The 27896-nt window shown below is 43.1% G+C and overlaps 1 protein-coding gene across 1 annotated transcript in view; it reads left to right on the top strand.

Moving 5' to 3' along the window:
• ZNF638 (zinc finger protein 638) overlaps positions 1-27896 on the top strand; it is a 273992-nt gene that overhangs the window by 232943 nt on the left and 13153 nt on the right. The window contains exons 15-21 of the mRNA XM_082250361.1: positions 2411-2452; positions 6450-6587; positions 12174-12302; positions 12419-12453; positions 13111-14401; positions 20967-21053; positions 26294-26359. Of these exons, the coding sequence (XP_082106487.1) occupies positions 2411-2452; positions 6450-6587; positions 12174-12302; positions 12419-12453; positions 13111-14401; positions 20967-21053; positions 26294-26359 (1788 nt within the window). The remainder of the gene's footprint in view (positions 1-2410; positions 2453-6449; positions 6588-12173; positions 12303-12418; positions 12454-13110; positions 14402-20966; positions 21054-26293; positions 26360-27896) is intronic.

The following is a 27896-nucleotide window of genomic DNA, read 5'->3' as shown; positions in this document are numbered from 1 at the left end:
AAATAAACAAAAGGATGGGCAGAGGATTAAGGACTAGTCACCAGCAATGCTTGTAGTAGTCTCCCTGCCACTGAACTTTTCCCCCGTTACTGACACAGTGCCTTGAAAAAGTATTCATACCCCCTTTAAATTTTCCACATTTTTGTCATGTTAACCACAAACGTAAATTTATTGTATTGGGATTTTATGTGATGGACCAACACAAAGTGGCACATAATTGTGAAGTGGAAAGAAAATGATAAATGGTTTTCAAAACTTTTTTACAAATATGTGAAAAGTGTGACATGCATTTGTATTCACCCCCCCTTTACTCTTAATACCCCTAACTAAAATCTAGTGGAACTATTGCCTTCAGAAGTCACCTAATTACTAAATGGAGTCCACCTGTGTGTAACTTAATCTCAGGATAAATACAGCTGTTCTGTGACGCCCTCAGAGGTTTATTAGAGAACCTTAGTGAACAAACAGCATCATGGAGGCCAAGGAACACATAAGTCAGGTCAAGCATAAAGTTGTGGAGAAGGTTAAAGCAGGGTTAGGTTATAAAAAAAAAAAAAAAAAATATCCCAAGCTTTGAGCTTCTCAGCACTGTTCAATCCATCATCTGAAAATGGAAGAGTATGGCACAACTGCAAACCTACCAAGACATGGCCGTCCACCTAAACTGACAGGCCGGGCAAGGAGAGCATTCATCAGAGAAGCAGCCAAAAGGCCCATGGTAACTCTGGAGGAACTGCAGAGATCCACAGCTTGGGTGAGAGAATCTGTCCACAGGACAACTATTAGTCGTGCGCTCCACAAATCTGTCCTTTATGGAAGAGTGGCAAGAAGAAAACCATTGTTGAAAGAAAGCCATAAGAAGTCCTGTTTGCAGTTTGCTAGAAGCCATGGGGGGTAACGCAGCAAACTTAGAAGAAGGGGCTCTGGTCAGAAGAGACCACAATTTAACTTTTTGGCCTAAAAGCAAAACGCTGTGTGTGGCAGAAAACAAACACTGCACATCACCCTGATCACACCATCCCCCACCATGAAACGTGGTGGCAACATCATGTTGTGGGGATACTTTTATTAAGCAGGGATAGGGAAGCTGGAAAGTTGATGGAGGGAGCAAAATACAGGGCAATCATAGAAGAAAACCTTAGTCTGCAAAAGACTTGTGACTGGGGCGGAGATTCACCTTCCAGCAGGACAACGACCCAAAACATACAGCCAGAGATACAATGGAATGGTTAAGCTCAAAGCATATTCATGTGCTAGAATGGTCCAGTCAAGATCCAGACCTAAATCTAATTGAGACTCTGTGACAAGACTAGAAAATTGCTGTTCAGACGCTCTCCATCCAATCTGACAGAGCTTTGGGCTATTTTGCAAAGGAGAAAGGGCAAAAATGTCACTCTCTAGATGTGCAAAGCTGGTAGAGACATCCCCAAAAAGACTTGCAGCTGTAATTGCAGTGAAAGGTGATTCTACAAAGTAATGACTCGGGGGGGCTGAATACAAATGCACACCACACTTTCACATATTTATTTGTAAAAAATGTTGAAAACCATTTATCATTTTCCTTCCACCTCAAATCCCAATAAATTTGTGTTTGGTTATAACATGACAACATTTAAAAAATTTCAAGGGGTGTGAATATTTTTTCAAGGCACTGTACTATGCTTTGTTCTACAATGTGTGAAGGCAGCCATGTTGGCAGGGCTTTTGCTTCCTTATGTCTGAACTAGGTATGCGCTAAGATTTGAACCCATGTGGCCATATCAGGTCAGTGATATCTCTATCATCCCCCTTGGTCATGTGTGGGCTGCAGGGTGGGACATTTCTCTTCATTGACACACAGCTCCTGATCTTAACCATTGGGTTCTACTGCCCCTTACAGGAGTAGGACACTAGGCAGAAAAAAATGACAGGCTGCGTCCATGGGTAGTCCCAGGGGGTATACTCCCTCTCTGCTATAGGTTTTGTTACAATCAGCGTCAGAAGAATTACAACTCCACAGGGGTGGGTGCTGTGTTCGTCAATGAACATCAGAGAAATGGGATTTTTGACTTTCAGTAAAATCTATTTTTCTGATGTTCATTGACGGACACAGCACCCACCCCTGTGGAGTTGTAATTTTTCTGGTACTGCTTGTAACAAAACATATAGCAGAGAGAGGGATTCTACTCCCTGGGACTGCTCATAGGCGCAGCCAGACTTTTTTTCTGCCTAGTGTCCTACTCTTGTAGGGGGCAGTAAAACCCAATGGTTAAGAAGATGAGGAGCTGTGTCCGTCAGCGAGCAACAAAGAAATGGATTTGACGGTAAGTCAAAAGTCCAATTTTTTATTCCATAGTGAATCCTCATTATGTATATGTGAATTCTCACCCCATACTATAACTTAAACTTGTGTTTTCTTTTTTCTCAACAGAATCGAATTTTTGCTGATATCATTGAACAAGCTTCATTCAAGGTAACCCATTACTATACATATATTTCTTACTATTTTCCACCTTTGCAGTCAGATTTGCACCCCCACCCTACTATGTTGTGTTCAATTCAAGTAGCATACTTAAATAAATAAATACTTCTATACTGGGCCAATTCCTACATTCCTCTCCTTCATGTAAAAATCATCTTTTTTGCTAGAAAATTACTCAAACCTAATTGTGTGTGTATGTGTATATATGTGTATATGTATGTGTATGTGTGTATGTGTGTATGTGTGTGTATATATATATATATATATATATATATATATATATATATATATATATATATATATATATATATATATATATACACGCAATACTTCGGTACTTAAAACCTCCGGCTACTTTCTAAATTTTTTTGAGGCGATACCTCGTGTGGTTTGAACATCGTTTACATATGCAGGAGCAATTTCTGGACAGGGGCGCTTAGCATTTTTTTAATTTAAAGTTTTTTTATTTGTAGGCCCCTTTCACGCGGGTGATCTGATCTGCCTGACGTTTTTCAGGCGGACCTGATCAGATGCTCCATGCATCCCTATGGGGCAGCGGGTGTCAGCGGAGACTGACTCCCGCTGCTATCCAATCCTGTCCGTGAAATCTGGACGCATGGAAACCCTACTTTCCATCTGTCTGGAGGACTGGATCAGATGAGAACGGACAGGCGGTCCGTTCTCATCCGATCTCCCCATAGAGGACAGTGGGGATCTGATAGCTCAGTCTTTGCACACAGAGCAGAGACGGAGCTGTCATCCGCCTGCTCAGCGGGGATCGGCGGATCGATCCCCTGCTGAGCAGAACGGACTCCGTTGGGCGGTGCGCCTGTGTGAAAGGACCCTTACACTTTTCCCTTTTTTTAAATTTTTTTTTTGATTACTTGTAATAGGTATAAAATGTAAAAATTCCCTTGTAATAGGAGTAGGGCATGCCAGGTCCTCTTTATGAAGAGATCTGGGATCTAGAAGTCTGTAGATCTCTTCTCTAGGCTGGAAAGCCTGAGATCAAGGGAAGAAAAAAAAAAAAAACTCAAGCTTCCCAGCAGAAAAAGGCAGTATTTTTACATCTGCCAGCGCCGGAAGTGACGACATGTTGCGTTGCACCCAGCCTCTGAGGGTCATAGAGATGGCCAGGGACCATCTGGTCCTCTTACAGCTCTATGGTACATGGCCGCCGCCAAATTTCTTTCTCGGTGGCTCAGATCTTGACCTTCAACGGGGGGGGGGGGGGGGGTGTCGAGCAGAAACTGGCTTTGAGTACTATCAAGGGTCAGGGGTCGGCCTTAGCCATCTTCTTTCAACGGCCCTTGGCCACACGCTCCCTGGTGCATACTTGCAGAAACTGGCTTTGAGTACTATCAAGGGTCAGGTGTCGGCCTTAGCCATCTTCTTTCAACGGCCCTTGGCCACACGCTCCCTGGTGCATACTTTTTTCAGGAAGTTAGGCACGTGGCCTCTCCAGCGCGCTTTCGGTTGCTGCCTTGGGACCTCAATTTGGTGCTCAGTCCTTTAGAAGCCTCCTTTTGAGAATCTTCGGGAGATTCCCCGGCTTATGCTGTCCCGGAAGGTGGCCTTCTGGTGGTGATCATCTCTGCGCAGGTTGTCGAAATTGGCGGCGTTATCCTGTCCTTCACCTTGGTGGTTCACAAGAGATCAGGTGGTTCTTCATCCTTGGCTGTCGTTTCTTCCAAAGGTTGACTCTGATTTTCATTTGAATGAAGACGTTGTGTTGCCTTCCCTGTGCCCCAGGCCAAAACATCCGTAGGAAATTGTTTTGCATGCCTTGGATGTCGTCCAGGCAATTGGGGTGTACCTGGCAGCTATGGAGTCTTTTAGGAAGTCAAACTCACCATTTGTGCTTTCAGGTGGGCCTTGGAAAGGGTTGTTTGCTTCCTCAGCGACCATTTCTAGATTGATCAGACAGACTATGATTCAGGCCTATTCCATCAAGGCTCAGGTTCCTCCTTTCCCTGTCAAGGCGTACTCTACTCGGGTGCTCAGTGCCTCATCGGTCTTCCGTCATCGGGCGTCAGTGATAGGTTTGCAAGGCGGCCACCAGGTCGTCGGTGCACACTCTCTCAAAGTTCTATAAAGTGGATGCGTTGGCATCTGCAGATGCTTCCTTTTGGCTGCAAGGTTTTGCAGGCTGCCGTTTTGAGGACCTGGTCCTCTTTTGAGGGTGTATTTTTTCAGGTGAGCTCCAGATTTGGTTTAGCTCCTGTTTACCTGGTTGGCTATAGTTAGCCTTTGGGAATTTATTTTTTGCTATTCCCACCCCTCATGTTTAACACTTCTTTGGGACTACTTCCCAAAGGTTAAGATGATCAGGAGCTGTGTCAGTCAATGAATGAAAGAGAAAATGGGATTTTTGACTTACTGTAAAATCCATTTCTCTGATGTTCATTGATGGACACAGCACCCACCCCTCTGTGGAGTTGTAATTCTTCTGACACGGTTTGTAACAAAACGGAGTACCTATAGCAGAGAGAGGGAGTATACCCCCTGGGACTGCCCATAGGAGTAGCCAGACTTTTTTTTTCCCTCCTAGTGTCCTACTCCTGTAGGGGGCAGTATAACCCAATAGTCAAGAATATCAGGAGCTGTGTCCCTCAATGAACATCAGAGAAATGGATTTTACGGTAAGTCAAAAATCCTTTTTTTTTTTTTTCCCAAAAGTGTTTTTATATTTTCACTTTTACAAAAAACCTTACCTTTTCTAAGATTTCTTTCTTGCCTTTCTAGTTTTCTTTGGAGCAGGTCTATATGTAAAACTTGAAGTTGCTCAGAATTGCAATGTAGAATAGCAATTGGGGGCCAGATTTAGGCCTTTATTTTTGTTTAACATGCATTAATATATAATGTACCCCATAGGTCTTGAGATGTTTTAACACTGTTAGGACAGAAACCTAGTTCACTGATGAGATTTGGCAGCACAGTGCAGACAAAGGGTTAAATGTAACTAACCTAATTCTCCAGTCCCCTCAATATTTTATAGCCGGTTCATGAGATGTTAATTGGCTGCTTCTTAAAGCGGTAGTATCACTCTTTTTTACACTTTTACCTACAGGTAAGCCTATAATAAGACTTACCTGTAGGTACAATTAATATCTCCTAAACCGGCACGGTTTAGGAGATATTTGCAGTGCATGCAGCCGCTCACGCGAGCGGCGCATGCGCTCTGAAGGTCCGGGGGGACCTTCAGTTTTGCTTGCCGGGAGCTTGCCGCAAAATCCCTCCCGTGCGTCATCGCGGCTCCGGCCAATCACAGCGCCGGAGCCGCCGAACCCGGAAGAGACAGCGAGGGATCATGGCAGCGCCCGCAGCAATGTCCGGGGGTCCGTGCCGGGCCTTCGTTCTAGTATGCGATGCATACCTGCTCATTATGCCTTTGTCTTGCAGTTTTATTTTTTTTTTTTTTTGTTCGCGATTTTGGGTTTACAACCGCTTTAACGTGAACGACCATACATGGATCGAAATTCAAGAACCGGCTGAATTTTAACCCATGTGCTGCCATTCCTGTTAATGAGTAGCCGATCTATCAATCGACTTCTCATGAAAGGGGATTATTGGTAAATTTTTGCTCAATCAGTGCATGCACCCAATCAGCTGCAGTGCTGATCAGTGTATTCTGACAAGAGTCTTGCTGTTCAGAATACGACAGAGTGGGGAGGATTCCTATCCACCTCAAATCTGTAGATGGTAGAATCGTTCAGTTTTTTCATTCAGCTGGTTGGCTGAATAAAGAAAGCTGAACTATGTATGGGCAACCTAAGTAGTTTGGGTTTTTTTTTTTTTTTTGCAAATAAAAAGCTGCAATTTTTAAAGTTATGCTATGGTAATTGGAACACATTAAACAAGTATAAAGTCCGGGTTGTCCCAGTTTAGCTGCAAAGGTGGAAATGCACTTTTAAGAGGTTGTCTACTGTACCTGTAGTTTGAATGTGAAGCTTCACTGTTCTTTTTGTAATCCTGTAATTTACTTCAGATCACACCAACAATCTACGAAAGGTTTGTGCATCTCTCAAATCTGCCTGAAGGGGAAATAGAAGAGTTTGAGCTAACTCGTATCGGGCTTCGGTTTGGAAAAGTGGAGCATTATATAATGATCAGTAATAGGAGAAAAGTGAGTATTACTTCAAATATCCCCTTTGGCTGTAATGCATCATTTGTATCTCTATATAAGCAGATTTTTTCAGCAAGACCTCAAATTCCTGTCATTTATATGTATATAATGTGTGTATATACAGTACAGACCAAACGTTTGGACACACCTTCTCATTCAAAGAGTTTTCTTTATTTTCATGACTATGAAAATTGTAGAGTCACACTTCAAGAGGTAGTCACCTGAAATGGTCTTCCAACAGTCTTGGAGTTCTCAGAGATGCTTAGCACTTGTTGGCTTCACTCTGCGGTCCAGCTCAACCCAAACCATCTGGATTGGGTTCAGGTCCGGTGACTGTGGAGGCCAGGTCATCTGGCGCAGCTCCCCATCACTCTCCTTCTTGGTCAAATAGCCCTTTCACAGCCTGGAGGTGTGTTTGGGATCATTGTCCTGTTGAAAAATAAATGATGGCCCAGCTAAACGCAAACCGGAAGGAATAGCATGCCGCTGCAAGATGCTGTGGTAGCCATGCTGGTTCAGTATGCCTTCAATTATGAATAAATCCCCAACAGTGTCACCAGCAAAGCACCCCCACACCATCACACCTCCTCCTCCATGCTTCACGGTGGGAACCAGGCATGTAGAGTTCATCCGTTCACCTTTTCTACATTGCACAAAGACACGGTGGTTGGAGCCAAAGATCTCAAATTTGGACTCCTCAGACCAAAGCACAGATTTCCACTGGTGTAATGTCCATTCCTTGTGTTCTTTAGCCCAAACAAGTCTCTTCTGCTTGTTGCCTTTCTTTAGCAGTGGTTTCCTAGCAGATATTCTACCATGAAGGCCTGATTCACACAGTCTCCTCTTAACAGTTGTTCTAGAGAGGAGGTGTCTGCTGCTAGAACTCTGTGTGCCATTGACCTGGTCTCTAATCTGAGCTGCTGTTAACCTGCGATTTCTGAGGCTGGTGACTCTGATGATCTTATCCTCCGCAGCAGAGGTGACTCTTGATCTTCCTTTCCTGGGGCGGTCCGCATGTGAGCCAGTTTCTTTGTAGCGCTTGATGGTTTTTGTGACTGCACTTGGGGACACTTTCAAAGTTTTCCCAATTTTTCGGACTGACTGACCTTCATTTCTTAAAGTAATGATGGCCACTCGTTTTCCTGTACTTAGCTGCTTTTTTCTTGCCATAATACAAATTCTAACAGTCTATTCAGTAGGACTATCAGCTGTGTAAATGGGGGGTGTAGAACCAGCGCTATGAATAAGAACAGCCAGGCAGTGAAAATATAAAAGGTTGCAGCCACCAACCGACCTCTAAGAAGCTTAGGGGCAGGAATGTAATGTGGGGGTGAAGGGTTGGAAATCGGCGCTACCTACCACATGTGCAACGATGTGAGTAAAAGAGGAAAAAGTGCTTAGTGCATACAAAATAGTGCAAAATGTGACAATTATAATTAATCTTGTAAATGAATAGATAATAAATCCAATAAATAAATAAATAAAAAATAGAAAAAAGTTATTAAATATATGGTGTTTAAAGTGAAGTAAAAAAACTGGGTATGTATACAAAGTTAGTGGTTACAATTGCCACTATAAAATGCTGAATGAGGTAGTTGTGAATTAGTCATAAATACTATAAAAATGCCATTTGTATATCCTTTTGTTAAATGCTCATGTAATGTGTCGGTCTGGACACTAGGGGTCACACTTACCCTGGGACACACAGAAGTGTATAAGCCAGATAACAGGAACTAAGTAATTCTCAAACCTGCCTGTTGGTGGTCCCACAGGACCAGAAAGATCCCATCTGGGTGTAAAGGGAAAAATAAAAGATCCTTAGTGTGACAAGTAGAGAGCAAGTATACAAGGCAATAGTATCGACTCACGCTTGAAATTGATGCAGCAGATCTTCTCAGATACTGGCAGTCTGCGCCGGGGAAAAACTACAGCGTTCCAAGCATCGGCGAGCTGCGGACCGGAAGTGACGTGGGTTTCCGGTCTCTAATCTGAGCTGCTGTTAACCTGCGATTTCTGAGGCTGGTGACTCTGATGATCTTATCCTCCGCAGCAGAGGTGACTCTTGGTCTTCCTTTCCTGGGGCGGTCCGCATGTGAGCCAGTTTTTTTGTAGCGCTTGATGGTTTTTGTGACTGCACTTGGGGACACTTTCAAAGTTTTCCCAATTTTTCGGACTGACTGACCTTCATTTCTTAAAGTAATGATGGCCACTCGTTTTCCTGTACTTAGCTGCTTTTTTCTTGCCATAATACAAATTCTAACAGTCTATTCAGTAGGACTATCAGCTGTGTATCCACCTGACTTCTGCACAACACTGATGGTCCCAACCCCATTTATAAGGCAAGAAATCACACTTATTAAACCTGACAGGGCTCACATGTGAAGTGAAAACCATTTTAGGTGACTTCCTCTTGAAGTGTGACTCTACAATTTTCATAGTCATGAAAATAAAGAAATCTCTTTGAATGAGAAGTTGTGTCCAAACTTTTGGTCTGTACTGTGTGTATGTATGTGTATATATATATATATATATATATATATATATATATATATATATATATATATGTGTGTGTGTGTGTGTGTGTGTGTGTGCATATATATATATTAGTGTGTGTATATGTGTGTATATATATATATATATATATATAGTGTGTATACTGTATACATGTATTTTAAATTGCCAACTTGTGCAAAATAAGCGCTAATAGGAATGATGTGGGTAGAATTAAATACTCATGTTCGAAAAAGTTGTAGTATTTGCAGGCATACGTGTGTAGTGTAATACTGAGAACAATTTACAGGATTGCAAGAGCCAACACAGGAGAAATATAGAGCTTGCCATTGTTTTTTTTTTTTTCGTTAAAACTGAATGCCAGTCATCCTTTGTCTTGCCGTTGTACCGGCTCCTCTCCTGGATTGAAATGGCTTGCTCTGATTTCACTTGGTGCAAACTTCTCACAGTGCATTAGAAGCTTTAGCAAGTCAGACAAAGCCCATCTCATTTCTTGGAGGATGTTCAGCAATGAATAGTCTTTTCCTCCCCAGCTCGATTGACCTTGGCCTACCCCTTTCATTGGATTTCAGTTCGTTCAATCGGTGCAGGCTGACTTCCACCAATTAAGGCATTTTGGGTATTTGCAGAACTACATCCAAGAGCCTGCAACCTGCTTGCATCATAGCTTAGGGTTCTGGCCAGAAATACTAAAGTGTGGTGTGACCTTTTCAGAAAGATATGTGCAGCTCCCTTCCAGTTCTTCCCACCCGCCGTGATCTTGCTTGCATTGCAAGAAAGCCTCATCTCAATCTAGCCTCAGATGACGAGTGCCTTTGCTGTCTGGGACTCTCCCTTCTGATTGGCGGAAACATAGCAGCGGGTGCCATTGGTTCCAGCTGCTGTCATTCAGTGAGCCAATGAGAAGGAGTTGCATGTCTGATGAATAGACACACAAAGCAGTGGCTTGGCTCTGGTGCCCCCATAGCAAACTGCTGTTGGGGGTAGGAAGGGAGGGGCCAGGAGCACCGGCATGGGACCCATGAAGAGGATTTGGGCTGCTCTGTGCAAAACTACTGCACAAAGCAGGTAAATACAACATGCTTATTAAAAAAAATAACACTTTGACCAGTTCCTGCCCTGGGTATTGCAGAATGACACTGGCAGGAATCTCTCCTCCCTCTGTACGGGCCTTCTCTTGGTCTCGCTGCTCGTGCGCATCGATCAGGAATGAGGCTCCCAGCCCCGTTCAGGGTGAAGAGCCAATGAAAATGGCTCTTTACCGCATGGCCAGCTGTGTTCAATCTGACGGTCACATGTGATATCTTTGTGCGTGGCGATCGGTGATGAGCCATGTCCATCGGACACAACTTATCCCTTATCAGGGAAAATAGTCACTAAAATTGGCTCTTTACCACGTGACTGGCTGTGTCCAAAATGTCAATAAACCGATGTAACTTGTTACTGGATCAGTCACTGGATCAAGTCACTGGATCAGTGTGTGAGGAGGGGATTGTGGGAACAATGAGTTACCGTTTACAGTTTAAAGTGCTGTCCCCAGATTACCCCTGTAATAGAGTACCTGTCTGCAGCCCATGCTTCATAAATTATACATTGGGGTGTTTTGCTTTCCAAAATGGGGTCGTTTTGTTGGTGTTTCCATTTTCCTGGTGCTCCAGGGCATTCAAAGGTATGATAGGTAGTCAGGAAATTAGATGCGTAATTTTTGCTCCTAGATGGCCTGAAGGTGCTTCTTGGCTGTTGCACCTCTGTATGTGGCCAGGCTGAGGAAAAGTCTCACACATGTGGTATTGCCATACTCGGGAGTAGAAGAATGTATTTTGGGGTGTAATTGATAGTATGCATATGCCATGTGTGAGAAATAACTTAAATTTTTTTTTTTTTTTAAATCTAATTTCCAAGAAATGTAGAAAAAAAAATTACAACTTAAAAAAAATACCATTCAATGCCTTGGATGGTCTACTTTCCCCCAAAAAAAAAGGGTTATTTGGGGGGTATTTGTACTGTTCTGACATGTCGGGGCCTCAATAAAGGAGATGGGACGTCAGTACATCAGGTGTGGTCAATTTGCATTGATTGGCACTATAGCTTGTAGACTTTAACTTTCACACAGACTAAACAGTTTGGGTCAAAGATATGTACTAGTAAAACTTTTTTTGGCATAAACTTATGAACAAAAATTACTCACAAAATTGTGATTGAAAAAGTTTTTTTTTTTTTTTTTTTTTTTCTAATTTCATTTTTTTTTTTTTTCACTTGTATCACAAAAAAATAAAAAACCAAGGGGTGTTTAAATACCACCAAAAGAAAGCTTTATTTGTGTGAAAAAAATGATAAATATTGTTAAGGTACAGTGTTGCACTAAAAGCTGAAAATTGGTCTGTGCAGGAAGGGGGTGAAGGCCCGTACACACGTACCGATTGTCGGCCGTAAATATTCGGCCAACGTCCGATTGGCCGATTGTCGGCTTGTTAGTATGATGCTTCCGACAACCGACTGCGACTTTTTGGCCGAACAAAATCTGGTGTGCAGGCTTTAAAATTTTTGTTGGCGAACAAAGAACGGCCGATTGTTCTTTAGTCAGTACAGATTTTGGCCGACAAAAATGTGATGATCAAGACTGGGCATGCTCAGTGAAGAAAAAACACACGGAAAGTAGACCAGAACATGACATCACTTCTGAAGTTGGTTGTTGTTGGCCGACAAAATTCGTGTGCAGTCTTGAGCACTTTTCAACCAACAAAACCGCACCGGATAAAAGACGGAAGATCGTTCGGCCGACAATCGGTACGTGTGTACGGGGCTTTAAAGTTCCCTATATTTAAGTAGTTACTAGCTGCTTGAACATTTCTGGTCTCAGTACTTTGTTAGTGACCAGGAACAAACCTACATATAGGGAAGTAAGAAATAAATCTAGGCAGACAGTGTTTTTTTTTTTGTAAAAGTTAAACAATGACAGACAAAATATTTTATGTGCACAGGTGTCCTTTTACCTTGGTAGCCTCGCTCTTTTTGGTCACAGACATAACAATGAACCTGTTTGCTCATCACATATTCATGTCATTGACTATACAGGCAATCCTTCACATGATCAGTTCTAATGCTGCCAAGAGTATGCATGCTGTCCTGTCCCGGTTTCCAAGCCGTATTGGGGAGTCTGTACTAAAATGCACTCTGGTTTGTGCCAAGACCAAGCTAGCTGAGGTAAGACCAGCAAGATGCATGAGATCTGACTAGCCAAGCAACCACAGGTCAAGATTCCATAGTGGTCCTGATTTGTGCATTATAAACTTATATTTTATTTTTTTATTCCTGTCTAGAATGAATATATGACCTACTTGGAGGAGAAGCCAAGGTAATATTTTTTTTTTTTTCTAAATACATTTTTTTGTATGATCGTGTTAACACTTGAGTCTTTAATACATTTTAAAATCTCTCTCTGGCATAGAAATCTGTACTTTTAGAAAGGATGATCATCATAGTGTCATTTAAACCCAAAAATATAAAGGGCCTTACACAAAGAACGGGCTCCGTTGGAGTCTGCTTGCTCAGCAGGGAATCTCTCTGCTGATCTCTGCCTGTCTGTTTACACACGACTGACATCCGCCAGACGGCTGGAAATCAGATCCCCCATCAGTCTGTTTTTAGTGGATAGGATCGAATGTACCTATAGCAGGGGGAGGGAGTAATACCCCCTGGGACTGCCCATAGGCATAGCCAGACTTTTTTTCCACCTAGTGTCCTACTCCTGTAGGGGGCAGTATAACCCAGTGGTTAAAAGATCGAGCTGTGTCCGTCAATGAACATCAAAGAAATAGATTTTACAGTAAGTCAAAAATCCAATTTTTGCAACTTTGGGATGCTGTAGCAGAGGCCAGGCAACTAGGTGAAATTCTCAGTTTATTCTTCTCTTTAAAGACACACACAAGAAAAATACATCTTGGTCTGAGTTACATAGTCTGAGGTGAAAAGAAAGGGTGTTTTAACATTTTTATCATGTAACGCCTTCCAGCTCCGAGCCTGATCATAAGATATGTGAAGAAGTAGCCCCAATTCTTGATGAAGACACCCAGCAGGAGGAGCAGCCTGTGTCTGACACCCAGCAGGAGGAGCAGTCTGTGTCTGACACCCAGCCAGAGGAGCAGCCGTCTGTGTCTGACATCAACATTGCTGAGGCAGAAGTGGAAGCTGCAGGTGCTGTTACTAACGAAGTAGAGGACGACGATGACTATGAGGAAGCTGCGGAGGCACCTGAAGCTCCGGAGGCGCCATCCTCCTTTGTCCAGCCACAGCCAGTAGAAGAGCAGCCTAAATGTAGTACGATTGCTCAGCTGTATGTAACCGAAGAGTCCGACGTTATGGTTTCTGTGGAATCTGATGAGGAAGATTGTGATGCAGAGTGTCCTGATGTCCTAAATGCAATACCAGTGATTGATGATGTCAATATGGAACACATGCTGACAGCAGAAGACTCTGAGGAGTCTGATTGCAATGATATGGAGACTTCTGCTAATGAAATGTCAGGTGATTGCCCAAAACCTGTAGACTCCTCAGCTGTGGATGACCAAAATTCCTTAGCACTAGAACCAAAGCCTGAGGATGATGAAAACAATGAGTTAAGTGTTGAAGCATCTCAAGCTCCAGACGCGCTTGCTGAACCCACCAACAAGGATTCTGAGGGCTCTTCTGCGGTCATCAGCTCGCTCGGTAAAGAGGAGAAATCTTCCATCAAAGCGGAGGAGAGCAACGATAAGGAAACCAAATCTGAATCTGGTCATAGTCCGAGGGATGCAAAGAGTAAAGGCAGTGAAGAAAATGCCCATTCTAATGAGGAAAAGTCTAGACAAAGGAGAGAGAGGAGCAGACAGTCTTCTCATGGAAGAAACGTCGATGAGTCAGTCGGAGAAGTCATTGAAGAGTCCAAAGACACAGAACAAGCAGCCTTGGCAACTAAAGGACCTTTGACCAGGACTACGAAATTTAATCCTCAAAGGGGGGAACTGTCTGTAACACTCACAGTGGATAACCAGAAGTCCTCTTCAAAGACACCAGACTCCAGAAAAAAGTATTCTGGAGACAGGGGATCTTCAGGAAGAGAGAGTAGCACTCCAAAATCGAGCAGTAATCGATCCAGCCCATCAGAGAGCATTACCAGTAACCCAAAAACTGGCACTGGGTCACACCAGACAAAGAGTGGTCACAGAGGTGTCAGCAGCACTCAGGACAGAGACTCTAAAGTCCCCTCCAGATCACGGGAGAACGACTTCAGGTCAAACAGGAAGGACGACCGATCAAAGGATAGTGTAAGTTTATTTTATCTTACTTGTGTCGTGTTGCCCAATTTTGGGGTTTCTTGTATTTGATAGTTTTACACACCTCTCCTAATTTTTATGTTGAACCATGCAAAGTGGTACGCTCAGTGAATTATATTCACGGGAGAGGTTTAAGGGATCCAACCTTGTCTCTTCGTCATGTTTACTCTTTAAAGGAATTATGCTAATGTTTTCATTGGTTTATTTGATGAAGTTGATGTTTGGATTCCTGTATTATGCAGATTTGCAGAACTTCCCTTTACCGGCTAAAGGTGTCCATAAAATAATACATTTAAATGTGCATTACCAGGGGTGGCAGGCTGAATGCACAAAATAAGGGTTGTGCCACATCCTCATGAGAAATGTCTGGAAGTGTATATGGAAAAACATTGACTTTATAGGTACATATATTGAAAAAATACCAAAATGTATTAATACAGAAAGGACATCAATTTTTTTTTAAGAAAATAAATCATGAATATCACATGAACCTAATACAAAGACATGAGCCTTGATAACCACGGTCATAAAACAAATTCCCCTAAGGAGATAATGATAAATATCAGAAGCATGGCCACTAGGTGGTAGTAGATCAGATGTTGGCTCAACATGTTTCGCAATGCTGCTTCTTCAGGAGGATCACTCACCACTGAAATTGTAGAAGGCCAGTATATGGAGATGGTCGGTGCATAGAAAGTGGATCCATTAGGTTAAAGATATGGCGAAGTATAGAATCGGGTGTGTCATAATAAACTGGGTACATATGATACGGTAATATATATACCTGTAGTTATGCACTTAGGATATGGAGGAATTCTTGACAAAAGAATCCAGACTCCTCTGCCATCGCATGCTGTGGAGGAGCTGCCGCCATAGATGGATCCCTGCTGAACCAGATGAGTTTTGATCCATGTGTGGCCACAGTAGTTGAACAGAAGTTTTTCTTCTGTTCTACTCGGTTCCCCTGCTGTCGGAATACTCCAGCACAGCGGGGAGGATTCCCCTTGCCACCTTGAATGTGTGGATGGGGGAATTGGTTGAGTGTTCTTTTGTTCAGCCCCCTGGCTGAATGTAAAAACTGAACTATGTATGGCCAGCTTAAGTACTTTAAAGCCTCGGCTTCCCGGTTTGACAACGGCTGAGATGTAATCCTCGATATTACAAGTCCGTTGTTTTCAGTCATTCAGACCTGACTGTTAGAATTACATTGCGATAAACACAGCACACAGTGCAGCACTTGTAAGGCTGGACTGTGTGCATTTCTTTCCTGCATTTACAGAGAGTGTTGATAGGGGAATCCCTCCCGTTGAGCCATTGTGTTCTGCCAGCAGGGGGTGGGGAAAGCCGTCCCCACCGGGACAACACAGTGATTATTGCTAGTGACTTTTAACAGCTGCTAGCAATAATCACAAGTAAAATCCGGCAGGCTGGTTGTACCCAATTTGATCAATCAACTTTGGTACATTCAGTCTGTCCATACATGGTTACAATCTCGGCCGCTTCAGCAGGATGCCGACCTACATAAAAAAAAAAAAAAACAGGAAAACATTGCTGCAGTCCTGTGTATCGAAGTTTTATAGTTCATTAACAAGTTGACAAGAACACCTACACCAGCTGAATTTCATATGTATGTCTAAGCAGGCCACTCACAAATCTACCTGAGATTTTTCAGCAACCATGAAGTGTGATCCACAATCTATTTAGTTTTTATCCAATCAGGTCTTGCAAATTTTGCATGCTGAACAGGTCAAATCCATGTGTTTTGCAAACTAGAAATTCTTTGTGAATGGCAGCATATAATTCTGCTGATCAATGCAAAGATCTTGTTCTTGCACGCCTGGGATTTGTAAGCAATTTGATCAACTTACGAAGAGCTTTTCACAACAGTGATTTTCTTAAATGTTTAAAAATTACAGTATATAAATTTGTGAGATGTCAGATGAGACCTTGGTGGAAGTGCATTCAGTGTTTGCAGTTCTCGCATTTAGGGCCTCATATACACAGGCGCACTTAAGCGTTCATAAATTACCTGTCTTGTGCTAAATCGGTGAGCAAATGCAATTAAATCCAACATATGCATAATTAAACGTACACAATGCCAATGTAATGGTTCTAGAAACCTAAAATGGTGTCCATACAAAAAGCCTTGATAAGTGCTCCAAAAATTAGAAAAGTAAAGTCCCCTTATTCCCAAAAGGCGTCAGTAGAATTCACCATCACCAAAACCAATAAAGACGTGGGCTTGCCAGACCACAATGACACCCTTACTCAGAGTGGTAATCAAGGTTCAATTTTATGCACAGTCATGAATGGTATCACTCCCCAGATGTCACAAAGATGATGCATCTGAACTGTTTACATGGATTTGTTTAAAATCGCACTCGCATGTATAATAATAAAATATGTACATTTGAAATCACCTGGCCAGCAGATCCCTTGTGTTTCTGGTACACAACGATGTCAATGGGAGGCTTTGCCCTACAGGTTTCGTCATCAAAAAAAAATCTCCTGGGGCGTGGAGTGTACGCTGGTGTGAGGGCCGTGTTTGCCTCCACAAGGCTGCACAGGTGTTCCATGCATCCACGTGCAGACAGTCCTGTTCATGTCAGTTGTAATGCAGCAGCTGCACAGACACACTAGCTGCTCCCAGTTCGATGGCTGTCAATGTTGGGGGCCGTGCACTCACACGGCTGTCTAAATTGGGGACTGTCTGTGCAGCTGCTGCCTCCCCGTTGCCATAATTGGGACTGCCTGCATGGTGATGCACCAAATACTTGTGCATCCCTGTGCTAGGAGATGCGGACCTTGCATGGGCATACACATAAATATTCCTGTTAACCACTTTACCACCGGAGGATTTTCCTGCTAAAAGACCAGGGGTTATTTTGCGATTTTTTTACTGCGTGACTTTAACGGACAATCGCGCGGTCGTGCGACTCTGTACCTAAACGAATTTCACGTCCTTTTTTTCCCACAAACAGAGCTTTCTTTTGGTGGCATTTGATCACCTGTGCGATTTTTTGATCACGCGCTATAAACAAAAAAAGAGCGTAATTTTTGCAAAAACAACAATATTTTTCACTTTTTTTTATATGAAATTCCCCCCCAAAAAAATGTAAAAATCAAAATTTTTTAAAATTTTCGGCCAATTTGTTTTACGCTACCTATGTTTGGTAAAAAAAATCGCAAAAAGCGTATTTTTATTGGTTTGCGCAAAAGTTATCGCGTTTACTAACAAAGGGAAAGATTTTTGTAATTTTTGGTGTTTTTTTTTTTTAACGAGTAATGGCGGCGATCTGCGATTTTTTTTTTGCGGTACTGCGACATTGCGGCGGACAGATCGGACCCTTGACTGACATTTTTGACACTTTTGGGGTTACCAGTGACATTACTGCAGTAATCAGTGCTATATATATGCACTGTTACTGCAAAAATGACACTGGCAGGGAAGGGGTTAACAGTATTGGACAGGGAGGGGTTAAGTGTGTCCTAGGGGCGTGATTCTAACTGTGCAGGGACAGGTCTACTAGTGTAAAAACAAAGATCAACAGTTCTACATAGTAGAACTGTTTGATCTTCACTTTTACACAGGGAGAACTGACAGGTGGCTTGTTTACACAAGCCGCTCTGTCTTTCTCCCGCTGTACCGGCGATCGTAGTGTGACCGGCGGACATCGGGTCCGCCAGTCACACTCCCGCACTCCTCCGTGAACGAGCCGAGGCGGGCGCGCGCCTCAGCGGGCGCCCGCCCGCTATTGGCTCTGGAAGGAGTGACAGGCGAGCGACGTAGACCTACGTCACTCTGCCTGGCCGGGGCCGACTGCCGCAGTAAATATACTGTGCGCAGTCGGCAAGCGGTTAACAAGGCCTAACAGTATTGTTGACTTGTAAAGTGGTTCTGACACCCTACCTAAAAAGTGAATTAAAATATAGTTAGATTTTCACAAGTTTAAGTAACCAAAAAAGTCCAGTCGCTGGTCTTCCAGACAACCTCTAATTACATTTGTTGGAGTCATTGTTCACAGAATTGTGTAAATGGGAACAATGGGTATAAAATATACACACAGTGCTGCCCAATCCCTGGCACAGGATGATGTGTATGAAATAGAAGAGCTGGAGAGAGGGATGGTGCAGATTTTCACAAGTGTCCAAAAGGGAAAAAAAAAATATCCTACAGAAGTTGTATAGGCAAGAGTTCATAAGGGAAGCTACAGGCTATATAGTTGACAAGAATGCATTCTTAAACAAATTCTGTGGTGACAGAACTTCAGCTATGCTTTTATCTAACTGGGTGACTTTACACAGACTTAAATAAGGTGTACAAATAAAAAGGACTATATAGCTGTGGAGGGAAGAAATACCTGGTGCGCTATGGTCCATGAGGTCACCAAGAGTCTGACACTGCTAAACGATTGAACAAACATACAGCTGTTTTTATTTTTCAGATATTGTGGTGGTGTGTGTTTATAAACTGACAATGCCTCTAATGGGAGTTATGCACTTTCAATTTACCATAATACAACGCACACTGTAAGTGATGTCCTTTTATTTTTAGCTAAACTTAGGCTATAGTCCTTGTGATACTTGGAGCCCTGCACCACTTTCCCTGCACCCATCTGGATATTTGGTGCTGTCAGATACCATGTATGGTGGCCAGGCAGAGCCACTGATGTGCCTACATGTCACTCATGGACAGAGGGCATGTGCTCTGCCAGGTTTCTGTTACCATAGAATGCCAGAGGTAAGTATTGTGAAATATTTTCCAGTAGTAATTGCTATAAGACAAAGTGGGGCAAACAAAATAGGTTACGGTCTACAAGGTCTATTTGAAAGACAAAAAACAAATCTTGCTAATCTTAACATTTTATAACCAGTATAGAAGTAGAGTACATATACCACAAAAATTAAATTGGCCATTGGCTTTTTTGTCTCAGCTCAGGAATAGTTATATATTACATAAATCTAATTACAGTGCAATAGTTGTGACGGCCTTTTGTTGTAATGGTAGGCTGCAAATAGGGTCACTATTCTTTACTTCCTGTGACCGCAGTTGCTTTACTTGATCTATAGTACATAGGCTGTCCTAGATTATGCAAGGCTTCCTTGACCACTGCCAGAAAAAGTGGTGGTGTCAAGAAGAATGGGTCAGGCTGGAACAGCGAAGCCTCCAGTTGATGGAAGTGAAGAATAGTGGATCTGTTTGCAGTGCATCAATAACACAATTTTAAAAAGTGAGATTTTCAAATCTTTAATCTTTATGTTCCCAATATGGTTATAGGGTCTCCAGTTTATTTTGCTACATAGCTTAACCTCCCTCGCGGTATGTGATTATTTCAGATTTTAGGTGCTGAAAGTGGTACCAATATTTTGCACGGAAATGTGTTCTTTACATTTTAAAACTCCCCTTCCCCTGCAATCTCCCGCTGTCCTCCCGCTGTGTGCTCAGCTGATGCCGGCACCTGTCTTCCGGTTCCCTTCCCTGTGAGTGCGACGCAGGGGGGTGGAACCGGCGGCAATTTCAAAAATGTAAATACACCAAATGACATGATATAAAGTTGTGATCCTAACGGATTACACTGTATCATCCCATTTCACCACAGGATTTCACCTGGTGACTTTTCCAGTGCCCTGCCTGTGCTTTTCCAGTTCTTTGTGCCTGGAAAATTGAGAACGACCATGGCGTCCAAAAATCGTATATATTTTTTTTTGTTTTGTTTTGCGCAAAAGCGCTTTTAGACGAACTGGAAGACCGCGAAATGGAATTACTTGAAGAATTGAGCGATAGCGATTTGTGGGAAAATTCATCATCCGGAAAGTGACGACAGCGACTATTCTGATGTCTTTCTGGCACATCCCTCCGTTGGAAATTCTGAAGAATCATTTGATAAACTTCCCAAATTCCACAAACGATGTGCCAGAAAGAGACATCAGAATCGTCGCTGTCGTCACTTTCCATACCTGATGACAAATTTTCCACGAATCGCTATCGCTCAGTTCCTCAAGTAACTCCGTTTCGCTGTCGCTGTTTTCCAGTTCGTCTAAAAGCGATTTTGCGCAAAAAAAAACCGCTTTTTGAACGCCATGGTCGTTCAAAATTTTCCAGGCACAAAACACTGGAAAAGTCACCAGGTGAAATCCTGTGTTGAAATGGCATGATACAATGTAATCCGTTAGGATCACAGCTTTGTATCATCTCATTTAGTGTATTTACACTTTTGAATTTGCCGCTGGTTCCACCCCCTGAGTCGCAACACTCGCAGTGAATAGAACCGGAAGGCAAGTGCCGGCAATCGGCCGTGCACAGAGCGGGGAGAGAGTGCGAGGAGGACGCCGGGGGGATCGCAGGGAAGGGAGTAACATTGTGGGGTAATCCCGAGTGTGGCTCGGGGTTACCGCTTTTGGTACTGAAAATTAACCCCGAGCCACACTCCAATACCGCCAAGGAGGTTAGGTTATGCAGTCCTAGGCCAGAGTTGATGTGTTCTTTCCAGACTTTTGGGTATATCGCAAATATAGACAAATCTAATGGTAATTGCAGTACTGATTATTTTTACAGCCGGTTTGCTTTGAATCTGTTGGTGATGGCATAGGGGAGTCTAATCAGAGTACAGGTGACGTGTCCAGCTCTCAGAGTTTAATAAAGGTACATATATTTGAATCCTTTATGCTAAATAAGATATTTACAAGTCTGCTGATTTTACACTAAGGGCTCGTTCACACGTGTTTCAATACCCAGTGTATAAGCGGCATTTATGCAGTGTTTTGAATGCCTTGTAACTTCCCTTCATTGCCTGCCAGGAGTATTCCAGTGGGCACCACACAGTGTGGTACACACAGATGCAGTAGCATTGTCTTAAAAATGAAGCAGCATGACTCTTTCATGAGGTATCAGTGCTTATCAGCTACCTCCATTTAATTCAGTGGTAGCGAGACTTAACCGCACCTATAGCATTTATGATGCAGTAGTGTAGAATTTTTTAAGTGTTAGCTGGGTGCTGGGGGAGAGGCAGTGGAGGTTCCTGTATCCCAGAATGCTCTGGGAAATAATGGAGAACTAGGATGGTGGAGCTCCAGCCACTTCCTGTTTGTACGGAGCAGCTAGCAATACTGGCTGTGCCAGGCAGGAGCCAGTGGCAAAGCTTTTTGTGTCGGTGCCAGCATGTGTCAGTGCCTAAGTGACCGTGACCATCTTTTCATGAATATCTTGAGCTGGACGTAGCCAAATGTCAAAAATAAAGTATACAGATCCAACTTGCAGAGATCACAAAAATGTCTATCACACTGCAACCTAACCCCCCTTTAAAGCAGATTATTTATTTTTCATTTCTTTCCCTTTACACTTTCATGGGCATTCAACAAGCAATCTTGATGCTTTTTCAATGCATTAAAAATGCAAGAAAAATGTGTTAATCATCATCAATGCTATAGGTGCATTAATTGGCATTGCTTCATTCTTCATAATCAACACACATGTGACTGAGCCCTTGAGGTTTTCTGCTTTCGGTGAAATATGAAAACAACTTCTGCTTCTGGGTGGTGGACAAAGAAACCTTCCTTCTGATGCCTCCCTTTTCTGCTGATCCCTTTTTATTACAATCTTCTTCTACAGCTTGTTTGGCTGAGCTGGAAAGCAGACAACAGGATATCCTGGCATTGCAAACAATGCTAAATGATTATATATGTAAGAATCAACTGATGTAGCTTTATTGTCCTTGCTTGGCGAGTGTAAGAGCAAGCAGCCAAAAAGGATTAGTCCACCCAAGTTGATGCTGATGAATTTCTACTGGAGTCCAAGTATATAATAAAAGATCACCAGTTTATCTAAAGTGAACTTGTCAGGCTTATTGCATCAGACAATGGTGCCCCCCCTAAAACTGTAAGCCAATTGTCCAGTCAGCTGACATTCAGTACATTTTTAACCAGGCTTTTATTGCGTTTATTTTATTTTTTTAGCTGCAATTACAAACTAACGAAGTAACTGGTATGGCTTGGTGCATGTATCACAATACTGGCAGAATTAGTTTTAATAGTTAAAAATGTTTTCCTGTGTTGAGTTAAAGAATAAGTATGAATGCTTTCCATTCCGTGGATGTGAAACGGGCAATCAGAGTGTATCTTGCAGCTACAGAGTCGTTTAGGAAATCGGACTCACTGTTTGGACCTCGCAAGGGGCTGGCTGCTTCTGCTGCGACCATTTCCAGATGGATCAGGCAGACTGGTTCAGGCTTATTCTTTTAAGGGCCGGGTTTCTCCTTTCCCTGTCAGGGCCAACTCTACTCGGGCGGTCAGTGCCTCCTGGGCCTTCCGTCATCCGTGCAAGTTTGCAAAGCAGCCACTTGGTCGTCTGTGCACACATTCACAAAGTTTTATAAAGTGGATGTATTGGCATCTGTGGATGCTTCTTTTGGCCGCAACATTTTGAAGACTGCTGTTTGAAGGTCTTATCCTTGTTTTGAGGGTGTTTTTTCAGTTGAGCTCCAGTTGTTCTCAGTTGAGTTCCATGTTACCTAGTCGGCTATGATTAGCCTTTGAGAAGTTTTTCTGCTTTTCCCACCCCATGTTTGACACTGCTTTGGGAAGTCCCTACGGTCATGAAGATAAAGTTGTCAGGTGTTTTTTTTTTTCCCTGTTGAACCCTGACTCATGGTGTGTACTAGGCTTTACTGAAGTCCAGGAAGCTCAATGGATTGAGCTCTCACCAGCACCCTTGCAGTCCATTGAGAACTACAAGTTGTTAGCTGACGGTGCTTGAAGGCATCAAGGTTGGGTAGACAGAGCCTCACATGGCCATGCTGCTTTCAAATTGTGACAGTGGGTGTGGGGAGAAGATCCCCCTGCTCGCGGTCACAAGGAGGGGGCGATTTGGGGGGAGAAGTCGTGGATGCTGACCATGTTACACTCTGAATACGGGTGTAACCTGTTGAGAGAGGTGTAGTTATCCTTTTTTAAAGTCATTTTTTGCCCCCTTGCCACCCATTGGGAGATTTTACCTTCACTTCCTGTCCCATAGCCAAAACAGGAAGTGAGAGGAAAGCCCTGCAAATTAAGGGAACCCTTTGGAGCCACTCGGGTCTAGTGTCCGCCTTGGAAGATTCCCCTCTTACTGTTCTGGGGACTTCCCAAAACTTTCACTTTTGATAATGATAAAAGGGACAAGAGAAAGTGAGCCACCCTAATTTGGGCACAGATCACAATAAAAGCCTGATAGGGGTTCTAATCCACCTCCCCTCTATCAAAACAAAAAATGTCCGGTGCTTCTACTGGCGCGAACGGCAAGTCAGAAGGAATCCTCTGGCGGCTGAAGTTCACCATTGAGAATACAGAAGACCAGATGGTCCTTGGCAGCCTCTATGACTCTCGGATGCCCAGGTGTGAGGTTATGACGTCACATCCGGCCTGGCAGTTGTAAATACTGTCGTGATCTCAGGTGGAAAGGCTGAGATTGTTTGTGGGTTTTCTTTTTTTGGTGGTCTTTCTAGCCTAGGGGAGAGATGTGGGGTCTAATAAGACCCCACATCTCCTCATCAAGAGGACCGGTCATGGCCATGTTTACGTTCCTTGTAATAGGAAAAAAAGTGATCGAAAAAGTAAAAAGATAGTGTAAAATTGAAAGCGCTCGCACGCAGAAGCAAACTCATAGGTTAGTCGCGCCCACATATGTGAATGGTGTTCAAACCACACGTGCGTTATCGCCGTAAATGTTAGAGCGTCGCCTGTGGAGATCTTTTAGAGACATGTTTGGTATCTATTTATGTGGCATAACATCTTCTACATTCTACAAAAATTTGTGTTTAACTTTTAGTGTGTGTGTTTTTTTTTTTTTCCTGAAACCATCCCCCCGCCCCAAAAAAAACGCGTTTGAAAAATTGCTGCGCAAATACTATTTGACATAAAAAGTTGCAACGACCGCCATATATAATGTTTGAGGGTTATGAGTAATTTTCTAGCAAAAAAAAGATGATTTTTACATGTAGGAGAAGAGTGCCAGAATAGGTCCGGCATGGAAGTGGTTAAATGTTTGGGTTATTTTTTTGAATTTGTCCATCCCTTTAGCATGGACAATGAATATCCACTTGTTTAAAATTTAAACCCGACGTCTACTTCAGGAAGAGTTAAAAGGTAGAAATTCTGTGCATTTTTGCTGATATATTGGCACAACAGTTTGAAACGTATTATCTTAATACACGTGGTATAGTGTTGTAACATATCAAGATTGCCCCCGATATGTCTGTAGGCAGCAGATGTATCTCAGACAGTGCAGTCAGCACGATTTTCTGGAGTATAACAGTAAAAGCCTTCTGGAGAATATAGTGCACTTACAGCGGTCGTAATCCTCGGCATTGGAAAATGCTAGCACATTATGGAATAATTTGGAATGAAGACCCCCCCCCCCCCCCCAATGGGGGGCTTTCATCTTCACCCATTCTTCCTTCTGGGTTCACAGGTTTTGGCAGCTTGAATGGCCGAGCTGCGATGATGTCACTCCCCCACGTGCGCACGGGAGTCATAGCCACATCACAGCGCCTTGGAAGAATGGCCACGGGTTTGCAGTTTCTTTATAGCGTATGCAGCGGTGATGTCACCAGCTGCCAAAAGAGCGAATGTCTCCTAAATGGTGCACATTTAGCAGGTATTCATTTTAACTACAAGTAAGAGCTTTATAATAAGCTTAGCCCATAGGTAAGAATCCCAAAGCGGACTTCACTACCGCTTTAATTTTGTCCTATTCTGTACATCACTTTTTCACATGTTTGGGAGCCTGAAAAATCTGAATCTCTGTGGAGGATTTATATTTTTGTGCGAACGTATGCTGTAACATCACTTGTTTAGAATGTCAGGCTGTATGCTAATTCTCATGGCAGCATGCATACTGTAGCAGATTCCCTTTAGGAGCAGCAGGTGTCAGTGTTGCCATACACCTTTCTTCTGTGTGCAGCCAGGATTATTGGATTTCTGCTAGACCAGAAAGTCATTGGTCACGTCATTGTGATAGTAATACAGGATATGAACTGTGGTTTATTCTTGGCATTGTCCCTCTTTATCATTTGTAAGGACGGTAAACACAGTGCTAATAGTGTTTAACAGTGGTGGTATTATCTAATGAGCTTATTATCATTCTGTTAAGGTCCTGTTTTGAGATAATTTGTGGACTGCCTCTACTGAACCCTACATTTGAGTATTAATTGTCAAACTGCTAAGTACACCCAAAAGTTTCAGTGCATACTGGCTGCATGCTTGCGTGATTGAAAGAATAGAGCGCATAAACATCCAGGCAAGTAATGGCGGCCTCCATACACCTTTTAAAGTGTTACTAAACCAAGGAGCCTGCAGTCACTATATCTGGTCTCCCACAGTACACAGAACATGGAAAGGCAATTATTTTAGTAAATATACTGCCAAATACCTTTTTTTTTTCATCAGCTGTATATAGCAGTCTTGTGAATTCTATCAAGTGTCTGGTTCAAGCTTGTAGAGGGAGTTTTTTTTTTCTGACTGCAGGACCCCTGACACTCTGTCTGAACGGTGCTGATTTGGCCCTGTGCTGATCACTTGCACCCTCCCAAGAAAAAAAAAAAATCTCTAGCAATACACACCAAACTGAACATGTGCAGAGTGACCCCAAGGCTCTGTACTGTCAGATGGTTTAGGGACAGTGGAAGAAGGGGAGTGCCACAGTGAGTATAACAAGCATGCTTTACTGCATATGCAGACTGATTTTACTGTTACAGGTTTAGTAACACTTTAAGAATGGACTTTCACCTATGTATTGCAAATTGGATGGCAAGCTGATGCAAGGCAAAAAAATCTCAGCACAGGTCATTGTGTTTTTGAAATAACGTGAATATTTCATGCATTTTTGACATACAATTCCTTTTTCTGCAGAATTCATCGTCAAGGTGGGTACGAAACTCCACTCGAAAGAATCGGGGACAAAGATCAAAAGAGGAGGTGAGACTTATGTCTGAGTGGCTTTTCTTGGGACCATTCCATTAGAATTTTTTTATTTGTAAGTTGGCTTGTTTAAGACTGAAAGATTAACAGTCTGAAGTCTCACCTTTTCAGATCCAACAGATCCTTTTTTTTTTTTTTTTGTGCCCAGGAGGTCTCAATCCTGGTTTAAAACTGGCCACGTAGAGCTAAAGAAAAATGTCAGTGTTCCATCAAATTAAGGCCCGGTTCACACTTATGTGATGCGGGAAGGCTGCGAATTTGCAGCCTGTTCCCGCATCGCAAACGCACCCCTGGCAGTTCACACTGCCATATGCGATACGCTGGGGGTGTCAATGAAATGTTAACGACACCCCCAGTTTGATCGCATATCGCAGTGTGATCTTTACAGTTCGCACAGGATCGGATCGCACAGTGAACCACTGATGCGGCTGAAAAAAAGGGTCCTGTGCGTCTTTGCTGCGGGTGCAGTGCGAATTTAGCCATACAAAGTGTATGGCTGAATTTGCACCGCACAGCCGATCGCATGTAATGAAGGAGCAGTGCGCTCCGATATTACATGCAATCGCCGCAGTCGCAAGAATGTGAACCGGCACTAAAGGCTAGATTCACCTTTTGGGTAGTAGTCCTGAATAGACTACTAGGGGGCTGATAAGTGTTCCCGTAGTCCATTCATAAGCCTTGCAGCTAAACAGTCAGCCAATATCAAAGTTTTTTGGCCTGAAAGCTGCAGGACTTGTCTACAGAAGTTGGATGTTGCATCACTGATCATGGGTGCAATGCATTCCAGGCTCCTGCAGGAAAAATACTTAATTCACATTTTTTTTTCCTGCAAAAATGTTTTGGTTTTTTTGTTTCATTTTTTTTTTTTTTTTACTTTAATAGGTAAACTTATTTTTTACTGCCAGAGCTTACCCCCCCCCCCCCCCTGTTAAAAAAAAAAAATAATAATTTTAGGCCTGAAGATTGTACAAAACTCCCAAAAATTATATAATATATTTTATGAAAGCAGACACCCTAGCGCAGGGGTGCCAAACTCCATTTTATCGCGAGCCGCATCATCCGTTTGTAACTGTTCCAGAGCACCCTCCTCTTACATCAGATTGTCCAGAGAGTCTCACACATCAGTTCACCCCCCTTATCTTTTGCTGCTGCCAGGAAGAAGCTGGGGGTGGAGCTGGGAAGCAGAAAGTGCAGGATCTGCATCAGGACCACAGGAGGGCTGAGGTTAGCAGTATGCTGGGACCAGGGGAGGCGGAGATGAAGGGGTGCTGCAGCTGCATAGACAGGCACAGGATCTGTAACAGGAGTTCTGTTGTTCTGCTGCTGATTGCTGAAACAAGGTGGAGGCGGGGACAAGGGGAGAGCGCCACAGCTGCAGACGTGCGAGGGCCACATGAAATGGCCTGTGTTGGATACGTGCCCTAGAGCAGGGTTTCTCAACTCCGGTCCTCAGGGCACACTCAGGCCAGATTTTAAGAATTACCTTGGGGAGATGCAGACTAGAATACTGCAATCACTGAGCAGCAAATGATAT

The sequence above is a fragment of the Pelophylax lessonae genome (genome assembly GCF_965119305.1).
Source record: "Pelophylax lessonae genome assembly, chromosome: 1".
Classification (NCBI taxonomy): domain Eukaryota; kingdom Metazoa; phylum Chordata; class Amphibia; order Anura; family Ranidae; genus Pelophylax; species Pelophylax lessonae.
This window is presented reverse-complemented; position numbering and strand designations above follow the sequence as displayed.